Here is a 20,952-nt window from a genome sequence, read left to right as displayed (position 1 = left end):
TATACCCTGTGTATGTACATACAGTGTATATATACGTACACACAGTGTACACACACACAGTGTACACACATTAATGTCCACGTTGTTGTAGCTGAGCCCACGCACCCAAGGGAGGGAGCAATGAAAATGAATCTAAATCAACTTAAACTCCAACCCCACTCTGTGACGTCACCACTCTGCATTACTTCATCGGCGTGAAACGCCAGGGGGAGGTGTACCTCGCTATTGACGTCATGTCACCAAGGTATTCCACCGCGCTCTTGAGCGTGACGTCACCTCCGCTTGGGTCACTGCCGTTATCGTTCCAGTGCCAATCCTTATTTGGGCAAAGCTACGCCCAGTGACCGGCGGCTCATTAACATAATGTATTAAAGCCGTCGCGAGTTTATTGCGACGGGTTCAGCACATATATATCGAATGGTACATTAACATAATTTATTCACACTCTAATTTATTTATTTACGGAGAAGCTCATTGTGGGAGGAGCGTGTCTCGTTCCCCGGAAGTGATGTCATGTCACCTGCTACCGCGTGACGTCACGAGGTAACAGGAAGCTATCGCTTCCTGCACTGAAATCCGAGGTGAGAAATTCTCATTGTTGTGGTGGTCGTTGTGGTTGTTGTGGTGGTGGTGGTTGTTGTTGTTTACCAAGGTAGAGCCTCTCTCTCTCAGGGATGTCAGTTGAGTAGCAGCGAGCATGGGAATCGATATCCAGGTTGGAACTTTACAACGCGGGGCCTAGCCACGCGGGGCCTTGCCTCCTGCCCTCGCCTGATTGTGTTCACTTTAATTATCTCGCTTAAGTTAAATTTGTCTTCACCCGGCTCGCCACTTTGTAACTTTGTTTTATTGTAAATATTCACGCAGTTTTTATTTTCTTTTTCACCAGGCCAAGCCCGCTTGAGCTGCTATACCGCTCTTGTTATCAGAAGCGACCTGCCCACAACAACACAAGGTGAGGCTTTGTCAACGTGTGTGAATGTTTTGACTTAAAACTTTGGTGACTGCAGGAATTAATATTCTTGGTTCTTTCGGTAAAGTCACGTAGATAGAAAATTAAATAAAAATAACTATTAAAAAAATTGTAAATAAAGCAAAAAAACTCAGGTCGTTTTGATCGCAACACAAGTGGTCTTTATATAATGTAATTGTATTATCTGTTATTGTTATTTTCTATCTGCGTAACTTTACTGAAAGAGACAAGAATACGTGTGTCAATCTCTATCGGTCAAAGATGCTCAGCGGAGAGACACGCAAACTCCAAATATACAGCAGGCGTCAGGGTCGGGATCGAACCCACGACTTCCTGTACACCAGGTGAGGTAGTTAACATCTCACCACGGAGAGAGACACGCAAACTCCAGTTAGCCTCGGCTATGTTCGTTGATCCTTAATGACTTGGTTTAGTGAGGAAGAAATAATGCTGAGCAGATGAAGGTGGCCAGGCATGATTCTAGACACGCCACCAACTGTTTAACCAGTGACAGTGTACAGTTTGTGTTTGCAGTAACGTCTATTAACTCTGTTGAACACGGAGGTTATAGCATAACAATAGTTTACTTTTGTTTTCCTCTGGAACTCTTTATAAGATTGGAAACAGGAAGTTTACACAGCACACACATTCAGCTGAAGTCGGAACTGTTCATCCCAGCATTCAAGGACATCTGAGCCTGGATTCACACCTCTAAGTTGCGATTGAACGTTAATTTATGAATTTCTGCATAACACAAATAGTATTGTTTTCAACACTTTTTGCTATGTCAGCTGAATTTAGCTCTCATAAATATTCCTTTTGTAGCCAGACAGCTGAAATTGTGTACTCAGAGTTTTGGGTGAACATTCATTTTGAAGATACGAGGGCTTCCATGCATGTTTATAATAATTTGCCCTCTCATTGTGTGCCATAACAGCCCTGTGATGAATTTGGGACACTTTTATACTACATCCTGAATATATGAATAAGTATAGACGTGTAAGTCACATGTGACTATATATGCATTCCTCTGTGCATCGATACTGACGTGTCGATGGTGTGGATATTATTTTTTTCTGTCTGCAGCTGACGCTGGTCTGATGGAGCAAAGGCAGTCGGCACAGCTCGGTACGACAAGTCAACAATGCGACCAGCGTGCATACAGCACGGATCGGACTGGAAATTTGACACGGCACCAGAGAACTCGCACAGGAGAGAAACCCTTCAAGTGCAGTGTGTGTGGGAAGGCTTTTGCATGGCCATCTGCTCTTAAAATACACCAGAGAACACACACGGGAGAGAAACCCTTCAAGTGCAGTGTGTGTGGGAAGGCGTTTCCACGTTCATCTGCTCTTGTAATACACCAGAGAACACACACGGGAGAGAAACCCTTCAGGTGCAGTGTGTGTGCAAAGGCGTTTGCACAGTCATCTGCTCTTGTAATACACCAGAGGACACACACAGGAGAGAAACCCTTCAAGTGCAGTGTGTGCGTGAAGGCGTTTGCACATTCATCTGATCTTGTAAAACACCAGAGAACACACGGGAGAGAAACCCTTCTGGTGCACTCTGTGCGGGAAGGCGTTTTCACAGCAACAAAATCTTCAAGTACACCAGAGAACACAGAAGCATCAGAAGATCCACAAGGAGTGGAGTTTGAAATCAGCTTGTGAAAGTCAAAGTGCCACAATAAGCCCATCCCTCATGATACAAGAACCGGAGGAAAATCCCAGCTTTGACACTGAAAAGGAACCGAGGTGAAATATGATGAGGTGAAGGTGAAGAGGGAAGAAGTGATGGTGAAGAGCAAAGAAGTGAAGGTGAAATGTGAAGATGAAGATTCAACTCCAAAATGGGACCTTCATATTGATGGAGGCAACGTGAAGCAGGAGGATAATTCTGACTGTGAGGCAGAGCGAGGCAACTCCCAGCAGTTTTAGATTTGAAGCTTTCGTGACTGAAAGGATCCATACTATTTGGTTCTAATCGGTAAAGTCACGTAGGTAAAAAATAAAACAACAAAAAAGGCCACTTGTGTTGTGGCCGAAACGTTGTGATTTTTTGTTTTATTTTTTACCTACGTGACTTTACCGAATAGAACCAACGAGTATGGATCCCAGCAGTTTGTGGAAGTGTGGGTGGACTTACTCCTAGACAATACAACGTCAAGTGGAGACCCGGTAGATGTGAGAGCCAGAGACGATGTCGCTACAATAGATGCACCTTTGTCACAGGCCTTTAATGACAAGAATGTGAAGTTGAACACTCAGCTCCTAGGTTCAACCTGCAGAGTAAGGACGGCCAGTCTTTGTGGACCTGTGGGTTGGGTTGATCTCTAACCAGGAGCGAGAGCCAATAAGCTCCCAAGCATTCACTATTTTATCAATTGCATTTATATGGTGCCTGCTTAATCGCCTCTACGTGACTTTACCGAAAGAACCAAGGAGTATGGATCCCTGCAGTCACAAACTTCAAATCTAGATTGTCTCAGCAATTCTAAGTTTTGTATCCCGTTTCAAACACTCGAAGAGCACCCCCAAGTAGCAGCTGCCCCTGTGTGGCACAAGGTGGTGACCCTGCACCGGCCTGCATGTTGGCAAGAGCCTGTCAGTAGGGGGCATTGGTTGATGTGGCATCTTAGTTGTGGAGTTTGTAGGTAATTTTTCGATTTAAAGCTTTCGTGACTGCAGGGATTCATCTTCTTGGTTCTTTCGGTAACGTCACGTAGAAGGGAAATAATAAGGTAATAAAAATAAAACATGAAATAAAATTCTCACGACGTTTTGGCTACTTGCGAACGTCGTCAGAATTTATTTGATTATTCTCTTATTATTTCCCTTCTACGTGACTTTGTAGGTAATGTTTAGAATTTCGATTTAAAGCTTTCGTGACTGCAATGATTCATCTTCTTTGGTTCTTTCGGTAAAGTCACGTAGAATGAGAATAAAATAATAAATTGATAAAATAAAATAACACAATAATATTCTCACGACGTTTCGGCCACAACACAAGCGGCCTTCATCAGGTGAAGGGGGCGAGACTGTCTGGTAGGACAGCGCTGGAGTGAGAGAGCCACGTTCAGATCACGGCTTTTAAGCTGTGTGAGAGGAACAAAGAGCCTTGACAAAGGAATTAGCATAAAATTTAGCATTGAAATGGCTGAATGATTAGCTTGTGACTGGTTACAGAAATAGCTATGTTAAAAGTTAAAGCATACACATCCGCAGAGGCACCCATTGTTAAAAGGAATTAGCATAGAATTTAGCATTGAAATAGCTAAGTTAAGGCATACACATCCGCAGAGGCACCCCTTGACAATGGGATTAGCATAGAATTTAGCATTGAAATGGCTGAGTGATTCGCTTGTAACTGCTACAGAAATAGTTACGTTGAAGTCAGAGCATACACATTCACCGAGGCACTTAGTACAAATCAAACAGGAGAATTTAGCATTGAAATAACTAGGCGAATTTAGCATTGAAATAACTGGGTGATTTGCTAGTGACTGGTCACAGAAATGACTACACATCTGAGCTATTCACAGTACTATATAGTGAACCAATAAAAACTAAAATATAAATTACCTTCATGTTATCAATAAACTCTATATTCTCCAATCAGCTAAGCTACCAACCATAAGTCGTTATATAAGAATCCACCCATTTTTTCGCCATATAGCATTGTGATATATAACGACTTATGGTTGGTAGCTTAGCTGATTGGAGAATATAGAGTTTATTGATAACATGAAGGTAATTTATATTTTAGTTTTTATTGGTTCACTATATAGTACTGTGAATAGCTCAGATGTGTAGTCATTTCTGTGACCAGTCACTAGCAAATCACCCAGTTATTTCAATGCTAAATTCGCCTAATTTCAATGCTAAATTCTCCTGTTTGATTTGTACTAAGTGCCTCGGTGAATGTGTATGCTCTGACTTCAACGTAACTATTTCTGTAGCAGTTACAAGCGAATCACTCAGCCATTTCAATGCTAAATTCTATGCTAATCCCATTGTCAAGGGGTGCCTCTGCGGATGTGTATGCCTTAACTTAGCTATTTCAATGCTAAATTCTATGCTAATTCCTTTTAACAATGGGTGCATCTGCGGATGTGTATGCTTTAACTTTTAACATAGCTATTTCTGTGACCAGTCACAAGCTAATCATTCAGCCATTTCAATGCTAAATTTTATGCTAATTCCTTTGTCAAGGCTCTTTGTTCCTCTCACACAGCTTAAAAGCCGTGATCTGAACGTGGCTCTCTCACTCCAGCGCTGTCCTACCAGACAGTCTCGCCCCCTTCACCTGATGAAGGCCGCTTGTGTTGTGGCCGAAACGTCGTGAGAATATTATTGTGTTATTTTATTTTATCAATTTATTATTTTATTCTCATTCTTATTGTTAATACGATGTAACCTGATGCAGTATATTTCACTGCAGTAATTAAATTTTGTTAAAATGCCTGTCAATAATTTAGAATGAATGCTTGTCTGATTGTGCGTGTGCATGTAACATTTTGTCTGAGGGCTAAACATTGAATAAGTGATGTTAGGACAAAGTGTGTCTGTTTGGAAGTAACCTGTACAGAGAACTCGGGTGAGACCTGTTGTTCTTGTGATACGGGTCAAAGGGTACTTTTGTGTTTCACGAAGCGTCGGCCTCTGAAGTAACTCATCGTCTTTGCAATAGGGAGCACGCTCGGATCATTCATCAGTTACAAGGCATACCACTTAAAAGTTACACGTATAGGAGGAGGTACATTCTCTACAACACGAATTGTAGTTTTGTTACGTGTTGATGTAGATTTTGTCTAACTAGGACTAGAAATGCCCTTTGCTGATTCACGTCTGGATGTTCGTACCTATCGGTTGAAGCAAGCCCCACTGCTGCTGCTGCTGAGACGCTGTGCACCAATGAGGGTCCAAGCATTTTAGGGCCTTCGGCCAGGAAAGTCACAACATTTACGGCACACGAAGGACGCATTCACGCAAGCGGCCCATGCTCCGTTTTCAAGTTTTAAAATGAAACATCTTTGAATCGTGTTGTGTTTTGAATTAGATGATTGTTATTTCTTCATTAAAAGCTTCTTTCAAGCATATTTCGTCTCTAACAGCGACTACAGGGACCACGTGATTGTTAAAAAAAAATGTCTTTGATTATAACTATATTTGCCTACAATTCGTATTGTGTAGCTTATTTAGACTATAATTTATTCACTACCCAAACTGTATTGACTTGAAAACATAGGAGCTGATATTTGTAAGCAATGTCTTTGTTATTTATACGTTTGACAAAAAAATATTTGCACAAATTGAACTTGTTCAGATACAAGGTGAATTCACAAGGCTTTGTAAAAAATCCAATATTTCAGAATTTTGCCTTAACGGAGAATATTTTTTTAAAATGTTGGTAAAAATAAAGATTCAGAAATATATATTGTGCCGTGTCTACAATTTTATTGTAAAGTGGAATTGGTAAAAAAAAAATGTATTTGTACACGTAGAGGCGTTGTGGTCCATAAGTCTGGTGACACAGAAGTTTAATTTATTAGGTATAGCCCTGTGAGCCATGCGGCTCATAAGTCGGGTGCAACCGCAACAAACATAAGTCTGGTGACACAGAGACGTTGTGGTCCATAAGTCTGGTGACACAGAGACGTTGTGGTCCATAAGTCTGGTGACACAGAGGCGTTGTGGTCCATAAGTCTGGTGACACAGAGACGTTGTGGTCCATAAGTCTGGTGACACAGAGGCGTTGTGGTCCATAAGTCTGGTGACACAGAGGCGTTGTGGTCCATAAGTCTGGTGATACAGAGGCGTTGAGGTCCATAAGTCTGGTGACAGAGGCGTTGTGGTCCATAAGTCTATGGGCTGTGTTGAGTCTATGGCAGTGTTGAGTCCATGGGTAGTGCTGAATCTATGGGCAGTGTTGAGTCTATGGGCAATGTTGAGTCTATGGTAGTGTTGAGTCTATGGTAGTGTTGAGTCTGTGGGTGGTAGTGTTGAGTCTATGGGTGGTAGTGTTGAGTCTATGGTAGTGTTGTGTCTATGGTAGTGTTGAGTCTATGGGTGGTAGTGTTGTGTCTATGGTAGTGTTGAGTCTATGGGTAGTGTTGAGTCTATGGTAGTGTTGAGTCTATGGTAGTGTTGAGTCTATGGGTGGTAGTGTTGTGTCTATGGTAGTGTTGAGTCTACAGTGAGGGAATAAAGTATTTGATCCCCTGCTGATTTTGTACGTTAGCCCCATGACAAAGAAATGATCAGTCTATAATTTTAATGGTAGGTTTATTTGAACAGTGAGAGACAGAATAACAACAAAATCCAGAAAAACGCTTCGCTACGTGGCCACGAGTGACGGTGAAATATGAAGAAGGGGCGACCCTGAAGCGTGAAGGTCAGGAATCTTCTCCGGGTGCTCCTCCTCCCACGTTTGCAGGCGCCTATCACCGTCATCACAGCATCCCAATGGCAGTATTCTCGACACGAATATCTCGAGACTCAAGGAGGCTATTCTGGACAAATTCATTCGCGTTATTCTTATTATTATTGTAATCCTCATGTGTGTATGTTGAATTTCTTTCGCACAGTACGTAGCAAACCTTGCTATACATCCTAAATAGAAGAGTCATCCTATGCAGAGGCCGGTGCCTGCCAATAAATGTATAATTTCCACCCTCAAGCTCAGATGAGAGCCGTCAAATGTATATTTGACAATGGTGACACTTTGATTTGTGTTTCTGGATAAGGTTAACATATAGGTTGCATTTTGCATTCAAACAGATGCTTATACAGGAATACAGCTTCTGACCTTCAAGTGTGCATAACGTTAATTTTATTTAAGCCGAGATGCCATTCATTAATGTGAATGGAAATAAGCTCAAATATATGTTTTATGGAAGTATACCACATTGATGAAATGTATGGTGTGCATTATTGAAGGTCTGTGAACTTTCTAACAGTTTTCCCAGGAAGTGAAGAAACTTGTCAAGCATTTCTAAAACACTTTATATAAACAAGGTTAATGTTTTAATGGTATCTGTGAAAGCAGAGGATGGAGCTCTTTTTTCATCAGCGGAGTACGGTGCCCACACTCCTCTTACACAGCAACTCTTTGAGTTATGGATCACGCAGAGATCGTAAAACTCTGCACGCCCGACTTGTGAGGGCAGCACTGTGGTGTCTGTAAGAGCATTCATTTTTATCTATGCACGTAGTCTTCAGTCTCGGTGGTGCTTTCCTGGGTAAATATTCTAATGAAATATGGATGATGAACGTTAGCAACTGCTCAATCTGCTGTGTGTGTATATTTACATTTCTGCTCTAATTTGATGCGTGAGAAGGGGAGATCCATTTTTCACTTAATGGGAACCAGTCTCCCCGAAAAAAGACTGCAGTATAGTGGTTGTACAAATATACTTACAGCTTTGTTGAACAGCACCACTCACCTTCATTACAGTGGAGATAACCCATGTATATCAGTTCACCAACATTGATCTGTTGTTCACACATTACTAAGGTTGTGGTTATGGTGGTGGAAACAGAAAAATGCATTTGTGGGGGCTACCGTCCCCCGCCATCACCGAATTGTCGGGGCCGTTGGCCCCCGACTCCCCCGTTAAATTCATACCACTACCACAACTGCAACACCCGTTGTATGATTATGCCCGTGGGTACCCGTGTACCTCACGGCGCAGCTCTACTCACGCGGTAACCACCGCCAGCAGCATCGCGTGCTTGAATTGTGTAATCTTGTTTCATTTACCTTCGCAGCCGGTCGGAAGCAACTAATTAGGCCGCGCTGCGCAATTCCCGGCACGCGCGGCGCGTGCCGTGAGCGCCGCTGCTCCTGCACGTCCCCGTACTGGCGCGGGCGAAGTGCAACCAGTACCACACAATGCAGAGGCTCACCACACCACGCACGAGTGCATTTAATGATCGAAGGACCCGTACTTTAATTCCCAGGGCGATAGCACGTTGCTGCTGCCCCGGCATGCGCGTCAAGCCCCGAGTGGACTCACCCGTGCGAGCGTAAACACGTGGGTAAAATTACTCACTCACGCGCAAACAAAAGAATCACCGCGGGCAGGCTCGCCACACCACGCACCGCCCCTCCGTACTCACAGAGACAACACGATACGGTTTATACCCTACGGACGGTTTATTCCCCACGAATAAACGAACTAGACTGTGCGTGTCAGTACGGACCAGCAGGACAGGTCTAACCTATCTCGCTACTGCCTGATACTTAATCGACCTGTCTGCCCTCTATTTTCTCTCCCCGTGCTTCCCCAAAGCGTCCCTTTTTATCCTCCTTTCAAAGCCCTCGCACCGCCCATCCGCGGTGCATCACGGGTCAGGCCGTTAATTCGCGGTGCATCATGGGTAGGGCCGTTAATCCGCGGTGCATCATGGGTAGGGCCGTTAATTCGCGGTGCATCATAGGTAGGGCCGTTAATCCACGGTGCATCATGGGTAGAGACGCTAACCCGCGGTGCACCATGGGTAGAGACGCTTAACCCGCGCTGCCCCGCTCCCCACCTGTCTGCTGGTCCGCGTGTGTCCTAGGCATCTCCTCACTGCAGTTCTCAGCGAGTTCTCCAGGGTCATTTAATTCTAAGTTAAGCCACGGCGCCGCAGTGCCATTTGGCCTGGGGGGGGGGGGGTGCCTGCCAATTCCCTAACCCTGAGAAACCGTGGAGCACCCCCACGAGGGGGCCTCTCGGGTAACAACTCAGGGCAGGTGCCCCCCCCCCTCCCCATGAGGCCCTACTTGAGTGTGTGTGTGTTTAGGTGGGGGGGGGGGGGGGGCAGGGGAAGTGCTGTGATGGGAGCCAGGTGGCTTCTCGGTCGCAGCAGCACAGCGACTGCCCCGGTTTCGACGGAGCGGCTTCTCTGTTGTGGCACCACAATGGCAATTGTCATCCCGGCCGAGGGGCGCCTGACAGCGAGGGACATCCGTCGCTTCATTACTGAGAACTTCCCCTTCTATCAGAACAATGACAAGAAGCGGGGAAACTCTGTCCGTCGCTGCCTCACGTTTGAAGACTGCTTCGTTAAAGTGCCCAGAAGGCCGGGCCGGCCGGGCAGAAGCAATCACTGGGTCGTGGACCCGGCGGCTGCGAACATCTTTGATGACGGCTCGTATCAGCGCAGGAGGAAGAGGTTCAAACGGTGCGGTGTGGTGTGGGGTGAGTGGGCGAATGACTGGATGGGTAGGTGAGTGGGTGGGTAGGTGAGTGGGTAGGTGAGTGGGTGGGTGAGTGGGTGGGTAGGTGAGTGGATGGGTAGGTGTGTGGGCGAATGACAGGGTGGGTAGGTGAGTGGATGGGTAGGTGAGTGGGCGAATGACTGGGTAGGTAGGTGAGTGGATGGGTAGGTGAGTGGGTGGGTAGGTGAGTGGGTGGGTAGGTGAGTGAGTGGGTAGGTGAGCGAGTGGGTAGGTGAGTGAGTGGGTAGGTAGGTGAGTGGGTGGGTAGATGAGTGGGTGGGTAGGTGAGTGAGTGGGCGAATGACTGGATGGGTAGATGAGTGGGTGGGTTGGTAGGTGAGTAGGTGGGTAGGTGAGTGGGTGGGTAGGTGAGTGGGTGGGTAGGTGAGTGAGTGGGCGAATGACTGGATGGGTAGATGAGTGGGTGGGTAGGTGAGTGGGCGAATGACTGGATGAGTAGATGAGTGGCTGGGTAGGTGAGTGGGTAAGTGAGTGAAAGGGTGGGTGAATCGGTTGGTGGGTGAGTGGGAGGGTGGGTGTGGATGTGTACTGTGATGCATCTGCCAATTGTCTCAAGTGAGTCAACCCATGGCATCTGGGTCTGTCCCGTGACCTGTCAGCGAACTTGGCCTAAGCTCCGTGGTGATCTCACGGGTGGTCGGGGCATTTAAACTGGAGCATGATGTTTATTTTGCTCCCCATAGAATGTGGAGATTTTACGTGGTAACAACTTCTTTAAACACCACCGAGGCGTCGTTAAGCGTCTCTTTCAAACCGTGATAGTTTGCGAACGGTAGTTTCCCTTATCTCCAGATATATAAAAGGCAAAGTTGTGATTATGTGTGTCTGTTCAAAATGTTTAGCGTACTTCCCGACATGCAACAAACTTTAAATTTGCCATGTGGGTACTTTCCAGACTGTACACCGTGCAAACATTATAAAAATACACTTTTAGCTTCTATTTTAGGGGGGGAGGGGAGCTCAATAATGCATTTATTTTTTGCACGGCAAGTGAGCTGTGACATCAAATCTGTCACGTGACCCGCGCACGTGGAAGCGTAACGCATTGTAGTGTAGCGGTTAGCGTTGTCTGTGTGTGTCTGTGTGTGTGTCTGTGTGTGTCTGTGTGTGTCTGTGTGTGTGTCTGTGTGTGTGTGTCTGTGTGTGTGTCTGTGTGTGTCTGTGTGTGTGTCTGTGTGTCTGTGTGTGGCTGTGTGTGTGTCTGTGTGTGTCTGTGTGTGGGGGGGGGAGCGGTAGTGTAGTGGTTAGCGCTACGCTGCGCTACGAACCCGGCGACCCGAGTTCGATTCCCGCTCACGGCCACCACCGGTGACGATTATTTCAACCAGTCCTGGGCTTCCCCTAGGTCGACTCAGCCTCAAACGTGTAAATGTTGTGGTGTGAACATCGGGAGACAAAGGCGGCCGGACGTGGTGAATCCAAGTCCCGGGCGAAGCCGGGTAGTTAAAGCTCATGCTGTTATATTCACAATCAGATGTTTTTATTTCGACTCGAGGAAAATCGGTGAAATCGGAAGCCAACGATAGGCCCCAGTTGTGGGCCCTTCTTAACCTGGTAACAAAATAATATTCTTAATCAGTGATGTCCTCACCTAAGCGTGTGAGACGAGACGGACGCACAAGACTCTAGTCTCCCTTTGCTGTACATCACTCACAGAGCACCACAGCGCCCCCCCCCCACCCACCAGATCCACAACAGCGTTCGCCCCGCAAGACTAAGGCAGCTTCTCCCTGCCTCAGCTGGACCATCAACAACAGCAACATTTGTGTCAACAACAGCAGCAACAGCTAACTTGGCGCCTTTATCATTACGTCTTCAGCACGGCAGCAGCAGCACGGAACAACTTCAGGGCATGACTCAGTCGCAACTCGCGTTTAAAATCGTCACGCAAGACGGCTCTCCGCGAGACGTCGCGGGCACACGGCGAGTTACTTTTTTCCCCGAATAAAACTCGGGACAACGTGAATGCGTGGAAACGAGAAACGATGTCGGAACGCAACGGGGCATCGCAAATCGTAAAGATTTTTGCGAGAGCGAGAAAGAAAAGCTTCCTTCTAGACGTCGCCGCCGCGCGCCAACGACGGCACCAGCGCGAGCAGAAGCGCCGTGGGCCAAGCGGCACCGGGGCAGCAAGATGCCTTGCTGGTGGCGGACGCCCGCCCCGCTGACGTCGTCACCACTGACGTCGTCGCCGCTGCTGATGACGCCATCGCCGCTGCAAAGGGGCAAGCGGAGAAACGAGACGTCAGTCGCCATCGCTACGATGAGAGCGATGTACGAGTACCGGGGGGGCCTCCTACAACCCTCCGCCTCCTCCTCCATTTCCACCACCACCAACAACACCAACACCACCAACACCACCAACACCAACACCACCACCAACATCACCACCAACACCACCACCAACATCACCACCAACACCACCAACATCACCACCAACACCACCAACACCACCACCAACATCACCACCAACATCACCACCAACACCACCACCAACACCACCAACACCCCACCACCACCAACACCACCACCAACACCAACACCACCAACACCAACACCACCAACACCACTAACACCACCACCGCCACCACCTCCTAGGGGATGGAAGATTTGTTGGAGGTTGTTGGTAGTTGAGACTGAAACCTCTTCCTCACTTGTTCACTCAGCCACTCACCCACCCACCCAATCACTCATTCAGAGAGACGATCCATCACACTACGTTTAAAACTATTTGGTAAATTAAAACGCCGACTGTCACATCATCGACGTCAGGTGCCCGATTGTAACTCCTCTGCGGTGAGCGGTGGACCACCACCACCACCACCGCCACCCGCGTGTCAACAACGCTCTCTGCCAAAACAGCAAACCCCTGCCCAGAGTTGCGATGCTGAGAATCGTTTTATTGTCAAAGCGTTATTTTATCTCCGTTTGACCGCAAATTGGTTGACTGCCCTCGATGTGTGCACCTCCATGAGTCCATGGGAGCCTTTAACATTTAAGTCTATGGGAGCCTTTAACATAGAAGTCTATGGGAGCCTTTAACATTGAAGTCTATGGGAGCCTTTAACATTGAAGTCTATGGGAAACTTTAACATTGAAGTCTATGGGAGCCTTTAACATTGAAGTCTATGGGAGCCTTTAACAGTGAAGTCTATGGGAGCCTTTAACATTGAAGTCTATGGGAGCCTTTAACATTGAAGTCTATGGGAGCCTTTAACATTGAAGTCTATGGAAGCCTTTAACATTGAAGTCTACGGGAGCCTTTAACATTGAAGTCTACGGGAGCCTTTAACATTGAAGTCTACGGGAGCCTTTAACATTGAAGTCTACGGGAGCCTTTAACATTGAAGTCTGTGGGAGCCTTTAACATTGAAGTCTGTGGGAGCCTTTAACATTGAAGTCTATGGGAGCCTGTAACATTGAAGTCTATGGGAGCCTTTAACATTGAAGTCTATGGGAGTCTTTAACATTGAAGTCTATGGGAGCCTTTAACATTGAAGTCTATGGGAGCCTTTAACATTGAATCCAAGCATGAATGGAGCAAGCACTTGGGAACCCGAGCAGCCAATGGAGATTCACGGGGTGGCCAGAAACCAAGTTTTTTTAAAACCCAGGACTTTCCGCGCCGCCGATCTCATTGGGCTGACCACGGCCATTTGCATCGTCAGGGTGGTCAGACGATCCAAGCCGCCGCCCTCCCGCGTACCTGGCGAGGTAGCTAACAGCTCGTCGTCGTCATCCTCGCCCTCATCAGCACCGCCGTCACGGCCGCTACCGGCGTTGGGGGCCGATGGCGAGGACGTAGAGGCCTCCTTGCCATCGTCCTGGCCCTCCTCCTCGTCCTCCTCCTTCTCGTCCTCCTCCTCGTCCTCCTCCTCGTCTCCCTCCTCGTCCTCCTCCTCGTCCTCCTCGTCCTCCTCCTCGTCCTCCTCCTCACCGCCCGGCGCCACTGTGGGGGTGGTTGTGGGGGTGATGGTGGTGGTAGTTAATGGTGGCGGTGGCGGGTGTAGCGGTCTACACCGCGCTACACCGCGCTACGAACCCTGCGAACCCGAGTTCGATTCCCGCTCACGGCCACCAACACGCGGTGACGATTATCTGAACCGGTCTTGGGCCTCCCCTAGGTCGACTCGGCCTCAAACGAGCACCCGGCGCGGTGTGTGGCGAACATCGCCAGCACCGGGGAGACAAAGGCGGTCGGGCGTGGCGCCGGCCACCCGCCCCCTCGTGCGCCGTGCCGGCCTTCACAGACGCCGCTCGCTAACGGCGCTCGCCCCCGCGGCCTGTTGAGGCTACACGGCGGGGGATCTTCGTCTTCGACGGCGGCGGTTAATGGCTCGGCGCCGGATCGGAGAGGGATTCCGGCCGGCGGGTTTGTTGCCGGCGGCGACTTTGCTCACCTTCGACGGAGAGGTGCGCCCGCAGCTGGTCGCTGTTCAGGTTGTTGGTGGCGAAGCAGGTGTAAGTGTCCGTGTCCTCGCGCCGCAAGTCCAGGATGCGAAGGGTGCCGTTCTCGAAGATGTGGAAGCGCTCGCCCTTAACTTTCAAGCTCCGGTAGTTCCTGAACCTGGCGGTGCGCGGGAAGGCGTGGGGGGGGGCAGGCGGGGGGCAGGTGGGGGGCGTGAACCGTTGCGGTTTGACGGCGATGCCGTCGGGGGTTTTGAGATCCGGGGTCGGCGGCTTCGGGAGACGCGGAGGCGAACGTCTCGGGGGACGTTGGAGCGGCGAGGTTCACGCGGCCCTCCGCCGCGTTGAGTGCCCCTCTCTCGCTCTCTCGCTCTGAGCCACATCCGCGTGGCGGCCATCGACAGTCGCCCAACCCCGCCCCCGCACGCGCAAAATTATAAATGTTAGCCTATGGGAGCCTTTAACATTGAAGCCTATTGGAGTCTTTAACATTAATGTCTATGGGAACCTTTAACATTGAAGTCTATGGGAGTCTTTAACATTGAAGTCTATGGGAGTCTTTAACATTGAAGTCTATGGGAGTCTTTAACATTAATGTCTATGGGAGCCTTTAACATTGAAGTATATGGGAGCCTTTAACATTGAAGTCTATGGGAGTGTTCTATGTTGAACTTCTTTCGCTCCGTACGTGGCCAGCCATGCAAACCCGCTGGCGGCATTCACAAAACAGACTCAGCTCCCGTACCTCTTATTAGCACGGTTGGCCACGTAGGGTGCGAAAGAAGTTCAGGGCACGTACAGCCCTCGCGACAGGGAGCGTCGAGGCGCGATGACGGCGTGCCGAATGAACGAGGAGCCTCTTCGTCGTCAGGGCTGTCGTTTGCGATATGGCCGGGTAGCTTCTGAAAAACAGCTGCACGGCTCGGTGGGCATCAGGCGGTGAAATAAACAAAAAGAGTCTCCAGCGAACGGAGAGCGAGAGGAGAGGCGGAGCGGGACGGACGCTCAGGCGCGGCGTTCGGTCTCACCACAGGATGGTGGCGGGCGGCCACACCGAGCACTCCATGTACACCGCCTCTCCCTCTCTCGCCCTGTACATCCTGTCTGGCTCCGTCAGCATCGACGGGGGGCTGGCTGTGTGAGGCGGTGGTGGGGGGGGCAGAGACAGCGAGCGGGCAGAGGTCGCTCCCGAGGGTGGTGGGGGGGGTCGCTCCGGGCCGAGCAAGTACTTGCAGTGCTGCACCTTAACAAACTGCGTACTCAACTGGGCCCTGTACGTGTGTGTGTGTGATGTCGCAACCGTGCACCTTTCCGTCGTGTGTCCGGAGGTTGCTGCTTTGCTGCATACACCTGATGTGAGCTTCTTTGGTACCGTACGTGGCCAGAGATGATAACCGCAGCTGCGGGCGAAAATACAGCAGAGTGTTAGTAGGGTCTCTGTGTGAGTAGTGTGTGGGTCTCTGTGTGAGTAGTGTGTGTGTCTCTCTGTGTGAGTAGTCTGTGGGTCTCTCTGTGAGTAGTGTGTGGGTCTCTCTGTGAGTAGTCTGTGGGTCTCTATGTGAGTAGTGTCTGGGTCTCTATGTGAGTAGTGTGTGGGTCTCTGTGTGAGTAGTGTGTGGGTCTCTCTGTGTGAGTAGTGTGTGGGTCTCTGTGTGAGTAGTGTGTGGGTCTCTGTGTGAGTAGTCTGTGGGTCTCTGTGTGAGTAGTCTGTGGGTCTCTGTGTGAGTAGTCTGTGGTTCTCTGTGTGAGTAGTGTGTGGGTCTCTGTGTGAGTAGTGTGTGGGTCTCTGTGTGTGAGTAGTGTGTGGGTCTCTGAGTGAGTAGTGTGTGAGTCTCTGTATGAGTAGTGTGTGGGTCTCTGTGTGAGTAGTCTGTGTGTCTCTGTGTGAGTAGTGTGTGAGTCTCTCTCTGAGTAGTGTGTGGGTCTCTCTGTGAGTAGTGTGTGGGTCTCTGTGTGAGTAGTGTGTGGGTCTCTGAGTGAGTAGTCTGTGGGTCTCTGTGTGAGTAGTGTGTGGGTCTCTGAGTGAGTAGTGTCTGGGTCTCTCTGTGAGTAGTGTGTGTGTCTCTGTGTGAGTAGTGTGTGGGTATCTCTGTGAGTAGTGTGTGGGTCTCTCTGTGAGTAGTGTGTGGGTCTCTCTGTGAGTAGTCTGTGGGTCTCTGAGTGAGTAGTCTGTGGGTCTCTGTGTGAGTAGTGTGTGGGTCTCTGAGTGAGTAGTGTCTGGGTCTTTATGTGAGTAGTGTGAGGGTCTCTGTGTGAGTAGTCTGTGGGTCTCTGTGTGAGTAGTGTATTGGGTCTCTGTGTGAGTAGTGTGTGGGTCTCTCTGTGTGAGTAGTGTGTGGGTCTCTGTGTGAGTAGTGTGTGGGTCTCTTTGTGTGAGTAGTGTGTGGGTCTCTGAGTGAGTAGTCTGTGTGTCTCTGTGTGAGTAGTGTGTGGGTCTTTGTGTGAGTAGTCTGTGTGTCTCTGTGTGAGTAGTGTGTGAGTCTCTGAGTGAGTAGTCTGTGTGTCTCTGTGTGAGTAGTGTGTGAGTCTCTGAGTGAGTAGTGTGTGGGCCTCTCTGTGAGTAGTGTGTGGGTCTCTGTGTGAGTAGTGTGTGGGTCTCTGAGTGAGTAGTCTGTGGGTCTCTGTGTGAGTAGTGTGTGGGTCTCTGAGTGAGTAGTGTCTGGGTCTCTCTATGAGTAGTGTGTGTGTCTCTGTGTGAGTAGTGTGTGGGTATCTCTGTGAGTAGTGTGTGGGTCTCTCTGTGAGTAGTGTGTGGGTCTCTCTGTGAGTAGTCTGTGGGTCTCTGAGTGAGTAGTGTATGGGTCTCTGTGTGAGTAGTGTGTGGGTCTCTGTGTGAGACCCACAGATACCCACACACTACTCACAGAGAGACCCACACACTACTCACACAGAGACCCACACACTACTCACACAGATACCCACACACTACTCACACAGAGACCCACACACTACTCACACAGATACCCACACACTACTCACACAGAGACCCACACACTACTCACACAGATACCCACACACTACTCATACAGAGACCCACACACTACTCACACAGATACCCACACACTACTCACACAGAGACCCACACACTACTCAAACAGATACCCACAAGTGTTTCGAGTACTCGGCCCCGCTTGAACGTCGAAGTGCTTCGTTGAAGCTATCATTTGCAAGAGCCGGGGCGCTTCTGAAAAAAAAAAAGAGCCACGAAGCTCAGTGGGCATTGCCTGGTGAAGTCAAAAGAGTCGAGTTTAGTCGATGGCCTTTAGTGGGAGTAGCGTTGAGAGGGGGCATCGTCTCAAGTGGGGTAGCGGCGCTGTTTGCTACTCACGGTCAAGGGGCAGGGCGAAGGGGTTGTGACGGTCGCCCAGCACAACGACCAGCAAGGCCACTAAACGGGTGGTGGTGGTGTGGAAAGTCTCCATGGGAGGGGGGGGGGAGGCAGATGGTCGGCCTGGCGGCTTCCTTCACTTGGCTAGGAGGGGTGAAGGGGAGGGAGTAGGAGGAGCAGTGGGAATGATATTTATTTAGACTGCAAGAGGAGGAATCCAAAGCGCTATGAAGCTCTTTTTTTCACAGATGTCCAGCTGTGGCGCTGGGTCAGAAACATGACAACAAACACAAAACAAAAACACGGCGTGAGTGCAGAGTTACAGGAAGAGTAAAACAAATCACTTAAAAAAATATATATACTAATAAAACTAACCAATGTTTAATCTTGCCACGCGAAGCACACCACCGTGCTACATAGCTCTTTTTAAGAAGAGACATTGGCCCATAAACGGTGGGCTGATATCAAGTGGACATTCAGGGCAAAATACTCTAAACGCGTGGCGTTTCTGAATGTGGAGGGGAAAAAACCGGAGGACTCTGGGAGAGAAATCCACGCGGCCGCGGGGCGCGAGAAACGTCAACTCCAAAGATAGAGCAGGGAGTGTCAGGGTCGGTATCAAACCCCACGACCTCCTGTACACCAGGTGACAACCATGCCGGGTTAAAGACCTCCTCCTTCACAACGGGACAATTGGATGCATGCCTAAGGCTCCCTCACTGATGGACACGTTCCTCCTGTGTTGAGCAAAATGTTTAGGTTCTCATCGTTTCGCAGAGGCTGCATTTTTTGCCACCGCAGAAAACGAACGTTGGGGGAAACGCCTCCTCGCATCGGACTCTTTGTTTTTTTTGCTAAAGTCACGTAGGTAAAAAAAAATCTATAAAATAAATAAATGAAAAAAACAACTCAATTAAAATCACGACGTTTCGGAGGCAGCAGCACAAGCTTCCGTCTTGAGGTGGAAACCGTCACAGCAAAATTGCTGCATCAGGTGAAGATAACTCTAAGACACCCGAGATTGTATACAGGTTAAGGGGGGGGGGGATAAGAAGGGCCGTGGGGGGGGGCTAAGTTAAGCCGCCTTCTGTTATGCTGCAGGGGGTTGGGGACAGAGAGATGGCCGTGTGCAGGTTGAAGAGCGTTACACACGTGAACCAGAGGCAGGAGGCAGTAGTTAAGCTGACAAACTGCTTGCCTTGCAGAGTATACTGCTGTAAACTATAAGGCTGCTAAAGTTTAACTTGGGTTTAACTTTATATTTTTTTACCCCCGCGACTTTACCGAAAAAAATCCAAAGAGTATGAATCCTTGCACATCGCGAAAGCTTCAAATCTAGCGCCTCACATCGTGTTAGTTTGGCACCGATGTTCGTGCTGATGTTTTAAACTAGATCAATAAAACAACATTGATTACAGCCCCAGCTCAGGTTTTTTTTTCCCATCAATGAAACATCCCCTGAAGTGAGAGCACCTTCCAGGATATAAACCAACACTGCCGCACGTCTGTCCAAGAGCTGTGTAAAAAAAACAATTGAGTTGAAAAAAATGTCAAGCCGACAGGGAAAGGGGCTCCTGGCAACTGTGACCGCCAGCCAGGTCGATGTATTGGTAATGAGAATGTGCAATTTTTTTGTCCTTGGAAACACAGACTATGAATAAAATGAGATATTCTTAGCTCTTTCGGTAAAGTCACGTTGAAGGTAAACAATAAAATAATAAAATATATATAAAACAATAAAATTTCTCACAACGTTTCGACCATAACACAAACGGTCGTCATCAGGTCGAAACGTCGTGAGAATTTTTATTGTTTTATATATATTTTATTGCTTTATTGTTTCCCTTCAACTCTGACTTTACCGAAAGAGCTAAGAATATGAATTACTGCAGTCACGAAAGCTTCACATCAAGATTCAAAACGAGATACTCGCAGAGTTTACGCTTCTGAATGTGCACTTGTTCAAGCGATTCACTCGGTCTAAGAGGCAGACGCACGGTAAATTATTGGGCGGCACTTTGTAAGCTCCTAAGGTAGACAAAGCGAGCTTGAACACGACACGCTCGAGTGAAGTCTTTGAGCGACGCATAGTTCATAGTTCATTTATTTGGTATAGCCCTGTGAGCCATTCGGCTCTTGAATCAGGTGCAACCGCAACAAACAAAAAACATGAACAAGAAAACATCTTAAAGTGATTATGTGACTGTGCAAACAGAAAATATAGGAAAAAAATATCAAAATATTCCTGAAATAGCACCGTACACCAATGCTGTGTGCAAAAATCCCAGTGGGATGCAAGTCAAATAACAACAACAACCACAAGACAACTAAGATTAAAGCCATCAGTCTAACTCCGTACTACAATAAACAAAAACATGGCCAAAACAAAAAAACTTTTCGAAATCACCAAAATAAAAGCCATAAATTCAATGTAACAGTGATCATAGGGACTGTGACCGAATTTTTAACAATAAACTACATAAATAAATTATAACACCAAAATCTAGAGCCATAATTTAGGCCACTGAATAGCAGTGGCAGCTAGGGTTGTACAACTCCTCTAGAGCACATTGACACGCGTGCATTGCAAATAATTCAAGTTTAAAACACGCAGCAAAGATTCGTTACAAAAGCCTAGCGGCAGCCTTCAGGCATCCTTTGGAAGCTTGCTAACCCACAACATAACCTAGAGACCATCTTCCAGGTCTCTATGGAGACCATCGCATGACAGCGGCATCTGTAGCCGGCCAAAGTGCCGCCTCGGCCGGCTGGGCAATCTATCCGAGACCGGTGACACTCCCGGAATAGGCCTCAACACGGCACTCACCAGCGCAACGCTGCGTAGGTGTCTGGGGAGGGGGTCTTGAGCTATATTCTCCTTCGTGGTGAGGTTACAAACAAAACAATGTCCTCGTGTGGTCGTGGTGTAGGAGGAGATTCGACGTTCCGTGCCTCGAATCACGGGCAGGCGACTCGGCGGGGCTGTTATCACGTGAGGCCTTAGCAGGGCGTT

The 20,952-nt window shown here is 48.3% G+C and overlaps 1 protein-coding gene across 3 annotated transcripts; it reads right to left on the bottom strand.

Moving 5' to 3' along the window:
- Positions 1 to 11,662: 11,662 nt before the first annotated feature.
- LOC142920264 (uncharacterized) lies at positions 11,663 to 20,952 on the bottom strand. Of its 3 annotated transcripts, XM_076062778.1 has the most exons (8): positions 20,767 to 20,952; positions 17,940 to 18,083; positions 17,718 to 17,795; positions 15,919 to 16,011; positions 15,640 to 15,745; positions 14,605 to 14,771; positions 13,911 to 14,153; positions 11,663 to 12,419 (listed from the first exon to the last, which is right to left on the bottom strand). In XM_076062778.1, exons 2-8 carry the CDS (start codon positions 18,031 to 18,033, stop codon positions 12,259 to 12,261), a joined length of 942 nt encoding a protein of 313 aa, XP_075918893.1. In that variant the 5' UTR covers positions 18,034 to 18,083; positions 20,767 to 20,952; the 3' UTR covers positions 11,663 to 12,258. The 3 variants fall into 3 exon arrangements, with proteins under 3 accessions (XP_075918893.1, XP_075918894.1, XP_075918895.1); XM_076062779.1 differs by lacking the exon at positions 17,718 to 17,795; XM_076062780.1 differs by lacking the exon at positions 17,940 to 18,083.

The sequence above is a fragment of the Petromyzon marinus genome, unplaced genomic scaffold, assembly GCF_048934315.1.
Source record: "Petromyzon marinus isolate PM22_M1 ecotype Great Lakes invasive population unplaced genomic scaffold, UKy_Petmar_22M1.pri1.0 PM_G_Scaffold_70, whole genome shotgun sequence".
NCBI classification, from domain to species: Eukaryota; Metazoa; Chordata; class Hyperoartia; order Petromyzontiformes; family Petromyzontidae; genus Petromyzon; species Petromyzon marinus.
Note: the sequence above shows the minus strand (reverse complement) of the source record. Positions and strands in the feature narration are given on the sequence as shown.

What these genes read in the sequence shown, in the direction of transcription:
- LOC142920264 (XM_076062778.1), bottom strand. Translation starts at nt 18,033, where the DNA reads ATGGAGACTTTCCACACCACCACCACCCGTTTAGTGGCCTTGCTGGTC. An exon ending in GCCGAGTACTCGAAACACTT is followed by an intron (nt 16,012 to 17,717) that starts GTGGGTATCTGT and finishes TTTCGCCCGCAG; the next exon opens with CTGCGGTTATCATCTCTGGC. An exon ending in GCTGTTAGCTACCTCGCCAG is followed by an intron (nt 12,420 to 13,910) that starts GTACGCGGGAGG and finishes GCCCCTTTGCAG; the next exon opens with CGGCGATGGCGTCATCAGCA.